Source organism: Rhamphochromis longiceps, linkage group LG1, assembly GCF_057381845.1.
Source record: "Rhamphochromis longiceps isolate RC_006_pf linkage group LG1, R_longiceps_female_GT1.1, whole genome shotgun sequence".
NCBI classification, from domain to species: Eukaryota; Metazoa; Chordata; class Actinopteri; order Cichliformes; family Cichlidae; genus Rhamphochromis; species Rhamphochromis longiceps.
In genome coordinates this window covers 41,070,607-41,080,702 of record NC_140557.1, presented here as the reverse complement: position 1 = coordinate 41,080,702, position 10,096 = coordinate 41,070,607, and the positions used below count along the sequence as shown (strand labels likewise).

The 10,096-nt window shown below is 40.0% G+C and overlaps 1 protein-coding gene across 3 annotated transcripts; it reads left to right on the top strand.

Moving 5' to 3' along the window:
• Positions 1–343: 343 nt before the first annotated feature.
• Positions 344–9,490, top strand: kmt5b (lysine methyltransferase 5B). 3 transcript variants are annotated; one of them, XM_085409207.1, is made up of 10 exons: positions 344–707; positions 2,684–2,941; positions 3,028–3,175; positions 3,277–3,442; positions 3,522–3,631; positions 3,962–4,128; positions 4,237–4,256; positions 4,344–4,480; positions 4,634–4,833; positions 5,069–9,490. In XM_085409207.1, the coding sequence occupies exons 2-10, from the start codon at positions 2,773–2,775 to the stop codon at positions 6,553–6,555; spliced, it is 2,604 nt and encodes an 867-aa protein (XP_085265333.1). In that variant the 5' UTR covers positions 344–707; positions 2,684–2,772; the 3' UTR covers positions 6,556–9,490. The 3 variants fall into 3 exon arrangements, with proteins under 3 accessions (XP_085265333.1, XP_085265324.1, XP_085265342.1); XM_085409198.1 differs by lacking the exon at positions 344–707 and adding an exon at positions 747–892; XM_085409216.1 differs by lacking the exon at positions 344–707 and adding an exon at positions 756–834.
• The last annotated feature ends 606 nt before the right edge of the window (positions 9,491–10,096 follow it).

Genomic DNA, 10,096 nt, shown 5'->3' with positions numbered 1-10,096 from the left:
TTGAAACCCATTTATAATTAGTAAGGTGTAATTAATGAAGGTAACAAATATTGGAACGTCAGAATATATTTTATAACAAAAATTGGTTAGGGCTATTCTGCGTATAAATACATAAGGATAAGCCTATATGAATGAGGACTACTCTCATTACAAAGTGATGTTGGATAAAAACAAAAGTGCAGAACAAGAAGGACTTTTGTGTTTGGGAAGAGAAGTTTCCATACCCCGATGTCGTTCAGATACGGTTCTCCATAAAATATGCAGCAGAACCAGCTCTTCCCACACCGGTGGATTCTTTAGGAAGTGTAACGAGGTTTGTTTATGCAGCACTACTTTTGTGTACCTCCGACAATTACTGCTACAAACTAAGATACCAATTTTCGGCGTTGTTTAATAAAAAAAAGGTTTAGAAAAATCCCCAATCGTGACCATTTTTCAAGTTTTACATTGCGTTTTTTAATTATGTTTATCCTTTAAGCACAGACGGTAGAGATTGCGTCGTATTTGTTGGACCTATTTTCTTTAGGATGGCTGTGCTGCGTTTTTCTCTGTCCCTCTGTTGTCCGTGGCCGCCATCTTGAATTTTAATGTTAATTTCTTTTAAAAAATGTGTTTCCTGTGTTATTTTCTTTTAGGGTATCGTGCTACATTTGGATTAGTTTAAAGAAGAGCTGTTTTGTTACGCGACGGTTTAGCGTTTTAAGATTGTAAGTATTTTGTGTGTTTGGTGGGGGTTTTTTTGTTGTCGACTGGGGTTATTTAACGATACCAAGCCGTGTAACGCTCTCAGCTTCCTTTTGAACTCATTATGATGTATAACATTACTTACACCCGGTAACTCGTTATTTGCTTTCTTTGATAACGACAGTATATTGTATCTACATGGATTCAGGTACATTAAGTAACTTTTAATTCGCTGAGAAACTGAATATTTAGCCCATCGACCTAGCTAATGGCTTCCATATCAAACAACCTGTGCTAATGCAGTTTGATAGCGTGCGTTAGCTGGTGTATTCCAGTTGTTTGTAGGTAGACTGCATACCGTAAACTATTTGTTGGGACATGCTGGGAGCTAAATGCCGTGTAATCACCGAATATTTCATGATTTTTGAGACGACATAAATTTGATGAGGAGAGACTGAATAACTGCAATTAGTCGTTGCTCACTGACGATCAAGTTAAGTTAGTAGGTGAAGTTTCATGTCGGCTAACATGAATCGGGGAGTGCGTTAATGCTTGAGGATACGCTGAGGGTTTAAATCAGCAGGCCCGGCAAACGAGCCGTATTTGGTCTTTTTTTTTTTTTGCTGAAATTTAGCAGCTTGATAGGGAAACGTCAGAGCAGTTTGTGATGTCGAATTGGTATATTGTGGCATGAGATGGTCCTTAAATATGTGCATCAGTCTAACAGTACTCGACATCAGTCTTTGTTTTTAATTGCGTTTGATGGGTAGTATTTGTGAGACGTGCTTAGTCTTTGGAAAATACCTAGGCATGTAGCCGGCAAGCTAACCACTCTGGCCTCGTTCGTGGTAATTAGCCTCAGGCTAACGAAGCGAACGGTTGGAGAGAGGGGAGTTGTCAGCAAACAATACCCTGCTATATTCACAACTCTGGTACAATTTCGGCCTCAGATTACGGTGTGGCCTTCCGGGTTTCTACTGCCTCTCCCATTCCCCGAGGATGTTGTGTTCTCCAGTAGCTAACGTTAGCTTTTGAACCATAAAGACGAAGCACATTTGCTTCGATCACAACTGCGATGATGCCACACTATAGCGCCCTGGAAACTGCTCGTATGACAGACTTATAAACACCATGGCATGGTAATGAAGCCGAAAACGTGTCTGTCATATGATGCATACATTAACAGGGCAGCACTGTGTGGATGGATGACAGGAGAGAAGTAATTTCTGGTGCACTTGACAGTAAGCCAATGCAGTATGTGGAATTAACGCTAAGCGGCGCTCGAGGATTATTTTTCTGTACTGACATTGCCCAAACCTGAAGTGTCTCACAGCGCTGGGTTCATTCACTGATGCTGATCACATTATGCCAGTAGTGTTTTAAATGGCAGTTTACTGGGCAAACAAAAATAATAACCAATTGTCATCATTGAAAAGCTAAAAGCAGCAAATGTGTCCTTTTTGCTTGAAATTAGTTTGAGATTGATTAAGAGAATAATATTTGTATGTATGTTTAGTCAGATATCAGTGAAATCAGAAAAGAAAGAAATGCAAGAAATGTTTACCTTCACTGTTCTACCTCTGTGATTGCCAAATGGTATCTGAGTAACTTTTCAAATCAGTCTTCTTTATATAGCGTCATTTCACAGCATTGGTTACCTTGGTACAAACCCTACAGTAACTGTGTTCCGCTGTGTTCTCATTACATTACAAACCCAGGTGATGAGGTATCTAAAATGAAGATGCCTTGATGTAGCGATGCTAAACAGAGCAAATAGTGTTCTTAATGCAACATGAAACGTTTGTAGCCAGCAAATTCAATATTAGTTTGTCATTTAGTCAAAAAAATATTCAGCTTGCCTTGAAGTTAGGAACAAAATATTTTATACCTGATTATACCTGATAGATTAACTCTATCATTCCAGTTTATAAGATATTTTCTGTTAATCAATTGAATTTTTGCAGTTTAAAAATTTCTCGTCCGTTTCTTCTTTCACCAGGTTTCAAAGTCTTGTCCCCAGTCTTCCCCACTCAAGAGTGTTGCTTCATCTCAGAGACTAAATGCAACTGGACCAGGGGTCTTGTGGGCATGAAGTGGCTGGGCGAATCCAAGAACATGGTATTAAATGGCAGACGACATGGAAACAAGTTGACTGGCGAGCAGACTGTGAGCCCGAGCCAGACTCGCTCTCAGCATCCACAACGTGCATCTCTGCGCCACAGCAAGAGCCACACCAGAAACCGAAGATGTAGCCGCAGTGAGTTCAATATGCTTGCTTTTACTAATGCAATGATTCTTCAACTGCAGCATACTTTAACTTTAGCATGCTTGTGCTTTTTGTAGGATTTAATGCAGCCAGTCTGGAGGCAGAAAGGCGCTATGTACCCTCCTCTGGAATGACTGCCAAGGAGTTGTGTGAGAATGACGATCTAACCACGAGCCTCATACTGGATCCATATCTGGGCTTTCAGACACACAAAATGAACACCAGGTTAGCAAATATGCATCTGCTAATTTTCTTGCAGCTTCTCCTGAGATTATCCCAGATGATAAGCTTGTAGTTACTTTTGTATCTCAAATGTCTCCTGATAGATTTCGACCTATTAAGGGAAGGCAAGAAGAGCTGAAAGAGATAATTGAGCGCTTCAAGAAACACGACAACTTGGAAAAAGCTTTCAAAGCTTTGACATCAGGAGACTGGGCTCGAAATATATTTCTCCACAAGACGAAGGCTCAAGAAAAGCTCTTCAAACAGCATGTAAATACACTATTATTATTTTCCCACTATTGTGCAAGCCAGCCATCCAATCACAAAGCTCATTATGTGTTTTCCATAGGTGTTTGTTTATCTGCGCATGTTTGCTACAGACAGTGGGTTTGAGATTCTCCCTTGTAACCGTTACTCATCTGAGCAAAATGGAGCTAAAATTGTGGCAACAAAGGAATGGTGAGAACCAACTGATATATGTTATTAATAACTGTGAACTTTGGTTTTGTTTAAACTTGGCCATTGTCTAGTTCAAAGATAATTCTAGTTACAGTGATTTCAAACTTTTGATCTAATAATAATAATTGTAACACTATTAAAAGTCCTTCACAGGATGTGAGTAAAATATATTAAAACATAAAAAAATAAAACTGCAAAAAGAAGAAACATAAGCAGTTTATTAGAAGTTGGAAGAAACAGATAACCAGAGTTGTGGTAGGATGTGATGTTAACTTACAAACTTGTTTTCAACCTGGGTGATAACCCTTTCTGCCTAATTTAATATCGCAGGAAAAGAAACGATAAGATTGAGTACTTGGTTGGGTGCATTGCTGAGCTCTCAGAGAGCGAGGAGAACTTACTGCTGCGGCATGGAGAGAATGACTTCAGTGTCATGTATTCGACCCGCAAGAACTGTGCGCAGCTGTGGCTTGGACCAGCTGCATTCATCAATCATGGTAGTAATCTTCGTTTTACTTGTGGAAATCTTATCACACCCTCTTGTTAAAAATTTTGACATCACTGTTTTTCACGAGTATATTAATTGCTGTGCCCTCCCCTCACAGATTGTCGGCCAAACTGCAAGGTAGGCTTTCTTCAGCGTCTTTTGGGATCAGTCACTTTTAAATGTGGAAACTCAGGTTATTAAGACTTTTTCCGTTTGTCTTCTAAGTTTGTGTCAACAGGTCGGGACACAGCTTGTGTGAAAGTTTTAAGGGACATTGAGCCAGGAGAAGAAATCTCGTGCTACTATGGAGATGGTTTTTTTGGGGAAAACAATGAATTTTGTGAATGCTATACGTGTGAAAGGTAGGAGTATACGTCATGAGAAAACTAAACACAGTGTTTGAGTGTGGGTTGGAAAAACAAAAGAATTTGAGTAAAACAAACTCAGAATCTCAGTTGAGTACGATAAGAACAATTAAACCATACTTTCTTTTTTCCCCCCCTTCTGTCATGTAGACGAGGTACTGGTGCTTTCAAATCCAAAGCTGGACTGCCAGTGGAAGTACCGGTGATCAACAGCAAGTATGGATTGCGTGAGACAGACAAGCGCCTCAACAGGCTGAAGAAGCTAGGGGAGGGAAATAGGACCTCAGACAGTCACTCTGTAGGCTCGCACACCGATGTAGACTCTCAGGAAATGCCAAAAACACATCAATGTAAGAGTCCTCTAACAGTTAAACATGTATTTCGTCTGTTGCAGATGTGAAACTCCTTGGGCAATACTGTCTTATATCTCTTAATTGTACCATGAATCATCCCCAGTAATCTGTATTATTTGTGCTGCAGGACTCCACTAGAAGTGCAAAATGTTACATTTTATTTATTTTTTTCTATATGCAGTTACTTATCTAAAAACATTATAATGTGCAGCCTTTTCTGTTTTTCCTCCAGCTGCCAGAAAAAGAACATCATCATCGTCATCATCATCTGGCCTGAAGTATAAAAACAGGACTCAAACCAGACAGACTTTGTCAAGAGCCCTTACTACCTCATGTTCAAAACAAGGTCGCGCAAACAATAACAGGGTACCAAAGAGACTAAGATCCCAATCTAAGCCTTCGCTAAGTAAAGTCCAGTTGCGAAGTCGGAAAAGGGGTGCAGAGCCCAAGGCACTGGCCAAACGAGAGACCTGCCAGTTGGGTCTCACGGACTCAAAGATGTCGCTGTGTAAAGGCGTCACTGTAAAGAAGGAGAAGGATGGGCAGGAGCTAGTGCAGCAGACACTGGGCCAGCAAGGCTATCTGACACGTCATACTGCCAAGGAAAATGGCCACCTCCCAGCTGTGCAGAGCAGCGAAGGCAGCCAGTGTTCGATGTACAGAACTCGCAGGTCCACAAGGACCCTTGTAAAGGCTCGGGAAACAGCATCTGGTGTTAAGCTAGAGCCCAGCGCCATGGATGGTTTGAGTCCAGTCCCTGGTGGGGTGGTCATCAAAACAGAGCCAGCTGACATGGAGGAGTACCTCCACCACGGAGTTGAGCTAGAACATCCATCATTAGATGCTGGCTATGCCAGAAGACGCTCAAGCACCAGGCAGAAACGGCCAGCACGGATCAGGGCCGAGCGGACAATTAAATGCGAAGACACATATGGGGAGTCCTTCATGCAAGTGGTTGGCAGCCATGCTGCAGAGTTCTCAGATTGTGGAAATATGCTTTTGAGCTTTGCTGACCAACATAGAGACTACAATTGCGTCACCCATGGCAGCAAATCTTTCCACCGGGACAAGGGAAAGGGTAGTTGCCGGTCTCAGGACAAGGGGAAGAAGAAGCGTCGGATCACAAGATACGATGCTCAGTTGATCCTAGAGAATAACACAGGCATCCCCAAACTGACGCTCCGCCGGCGGAGGGATAGCAGCAGTAGCAAGACCACTGACCCCAACGATCCTGTTGGCTCCTCCCATCTTTCGGCATCTACGGTCAATTCACCTTCTTCGAGCAAAATTAGCATAAAGTTCAGCAAGGATCATGACAAGGATAAAGGCAGCTCCTACATCGCCAAACTGAATAACGGTTTTGCCCCTGTGGTCCACAGCAATTCCACCAAGCTGAACATCCAGTTGAAGCGGGAGGATGATGCACGAAGACTATCACAGACAAAGGTGGACCAGATTTCCTTTAATGGAGACATGAGTCAAGGTCTAGAGACCAGGAATGGTGGACATCTGACCCAAAAGGTCCTGGCAGACCCTTCGTCTGATGATGAGGACAAGGAAATGGAGGATGACGATGACTACTTTGATAATGAGTTTGAAGACGATTTCATTCCACTTCCTCCAGCAAAGCGGCTCCGACTCATTGTGGGTAAAGACTCCATAGACATTGATATCTCCTCCAGGAGGAGAGAGGATCAGTCTCTGAGGCTCAATGCATAAGCGGTGGACTTTTCCCTGTAAATATAGACGACCTGCTAATCAACTGTTGTGTTGATGTAAAAGAAGTACAGTAATTTAAAAAGAGAGAGAGAGAGAGAAATTGAACATTATTAGAGGGTGCTGTTAACTTGAAACAAATTTGTTGTTCACTCTGTCACTTTATTTCATATAAAGACCAACCACCCAAAATATTGATTTATGGAAATTTTACAAGTCCATCCCGTGATAGGAATCTTTCTCATTTTTGGGAATGATCTAGCTGGCTCCTAAGTGAAAACAGAATTTGTTTTAAGCTAAACTATTCCTTTAAGTAAATGCACTTGTTTATTCATAATGGACGTGGATATTGTAGAAAGTGTACAGTATGGTGATTATTCCTCTCTGTCTCATAGGCAGGTATTTTACTGAACTTTTGGTTTTTGTCTCTAGTTGGTAAGTTTCAGTAGGCAAACTGCACTGAATGAACAGTGTAGAGTGGTTGGTCCAGAGGCATTGTAACATCATCCAGACAGTCCTTTAGGATGCAGGTGCCATGTTCTCATTATTCCAGTAGTTTTCCTGGGAAAGAATGTCTTTTTTCAGAGTATAATTTAAGTTCATCATGTGTATGTATGTGTAGAATTGAATTATGATGTTAAATTTGGGCTATCATGGGCTTACCCACAGGAACAGTTTTTATATATGGTATATCAGGTAGGTAGAGCCTGATCGATCCTTATACTAAATCTTTGCTACCCAAAAATTCGGTATTGCATGCTTAAATAAAAATAGCAAGTGAGTTGTATTGGAAGAGGGACATGCATTAGTTTAAAGTGAAAAATGAATGAAACGTCAAACGTTCCTCTTGTGGTAATATGATTACAGCTCCAAAAGTTAGTCAATCTCTGTGGACTCCCATGATAAAAAGTGTTACACAGTTGAACAATTACACATTTTACAGCAGAGTTTTGGTAGCTACTTTGGGAGGTTATTACTCCCTTCGTAACAACTGTGTGACTCTAGATTTTGCTCAAGTCTTTATCGACTTAAGATTATGCATCACTTTTTGTATAACTGATAGTTAGTGCCACACGCTGTCTGCAGGATGTCACCTCAGGTGATTGAAGTCACAGAACTGGATCTCTTGTCTGTGTTTTTTGTTGTCTGTTTTAGTACAAAATGTTTTTTTGAGTGGTTATTTTTCTGAGAAGTCTGTTCTCCAGGTTTAGGGTGTCAGATTCCTGTGTTTTTGTGTTACTCAGTACTAATTTGCAGGAACAGGTGCGATTCACCTTTCTACCAAACAAAGCTAGCATTAGCTGTTAACATAGCACCCCAGCCACTCATTGTCATATGGTCACTTCAAACAAACCAAAAAAAAAAAGTAAAGCAAGCCATAATGCAAATGCTGAGGCTTTAAATAAACTTTTATATTTTGTCTACAGTAATTCACAAAGTAGTTAGGAACTTGCAGTGGAGGCACCCCACCATTTTTCCCCCGCCGTGATGCTACTTTGCTGCAAGTGATATGGACAGCAAGAGGATCTTTTTTTTTTTTTTTTTTTTTTAATTAAAAGGTATTAATATTGAGGTTTCTCAAACAATATGTGTGGGTCTACAGATAGATCTGTGGTAGGCTTATATATTGGTCAGGCTCTGTTATGTGTTGGAAACAACTGACAGAGTAAACAAGTAATCCAGCTTTAGCAGCAAGGAACGTGTTTTTTTCATTGTTCAGACATTGAGCACATTTCTTTGTGGTAAATCCCTGTAGCTTGTTCAGTGATGTAAATACACACTTTAAGCAGCATAATTTAAAAAACAACAACATCAAAAACAATTTTATAATCCAGCATACATAAAATTGTATTCTTCAAAGTTTTTCATTTCTGGAGCTACTCTGTAATGGTAACATGGCACATGTGGTAGTTCAAGGTCATTCAGATCCACTTTTAAAGGCTACCAGTATATGCTTTTGAAATCCGAAATGTTAAAAGTAATGTACAGAATGACTGGCTTCCGTGTCATCGTTGAATGATGTTTTTCTCCACGCTCACTCTTCACTGTGAGAGTTTGTAAAATCAGAAGTGATGTCTGTTGACACTAGACTTTGCAGAGGAACCTTTCACTGTTTCAAATGTTCTTGAACTTTTGAATCTTGTACTGAGGCTTTCTTTTTTTCTGTTTTTTTTCCCAATATACATTCTGTGGTGCTACTTTTATTTCCTTCCTACCTGTTTGATTTTCTCTTCCATGTACGAATGGCAGCATTAACCTAGAATTTAGAAATACAGTGTATCACTTATATGTTTAGTCACTTGTTGTTTTTTTTAGTTTCCTTTACAGGAGCGCATATACTTTCCAACAGCATTAGGTGCCTTAAAGAGCATTTTGACAAAATTTCTCACATAGCTAATCATGAAAGAGTGTAAATGCTAAGCCATCTGTTTTTCCCAGAGAAACACTTCATCAAAAGCCCACCGTCAGTCCTTCTGTATATTATTTTCTTATTGTGTGGATGTAAATGAACAGCCCAAGGGATCAAGACTGAGACTCAATGTTAATCTTATTTCCTGTGTTTAATATGTACTGTTGACATCACCAGCAGCTAATCACCATTTTGACCATGCTCAGTGTGGCCCCAATATCCCCTCCTTTGGACTTGTCCATCCCACACTGTAAACTCTTCCAGGTGTTACCATCTGTGTGATCCTTGTCCAATAGAAAGCTGTCACAATAACCAGCTCACTCAAAAAGTAAAAAGAAAAACATCTAAACAAATGTGAATAATTTGCGGAAATTTTTAGCGTGTTGCGTGGGTAGTGGGAATCATGTAAAGACAAATAAAAATGGGCAGTGCATATATTGTCCAATATGTAAATCATGTGAACACATCTTGTACTTATTTAACAGTTTTGAATACTTGAAAACTATATAAAGTTTCTTTGTGACTCTTGTTCCTTGAGCGTTTTGAGTTCTGCTGTTAAAGTGTACAATTTCCCCCTATTGGTGCTAGGACATGTGCCTTGAAAAGTTCAGTTGTGCATTTTCCGAAGAAATTGCAAACTAATATTAGAAAACATAGTTTAAACACACGATGCAAACTAATCACACCATTGTGATGAAAGTTCTATATAGCATGTTATTTCCTAATATTAAAAACGCTCTGAATCTGCTGTAAGCACTTCAACTGGAATAGCTAAAAAACAGTATGTACCTTTTAGTTCTAAGGTTTTACATATCAACCTCAGATAAATAGCAGCACATTACACAGTGCCATTATTCAACAAAAACTAAGCCAGAATGTAGAAGCAGTGTGTGAAAACTAAGTCTGCCTTTACTGCTTCTATTAAGAGGGCAGGTAGCAGCCAGATTCTGCTAATCAGATGTGCTGGATGAACTTATTATTCCAAACAGTTTAAAGTGTCATTCTTCAGCGAGAAACATTAGTAAGTGGAAAATGCCTGAGACAGTCAGTATTCCCGGGAGTCAAACCATGAAATAGTGAAATAATTTAAAAAAAATCTGAAGACAAAAGTCTCAGGCTCTAAGGGCCTCAGCA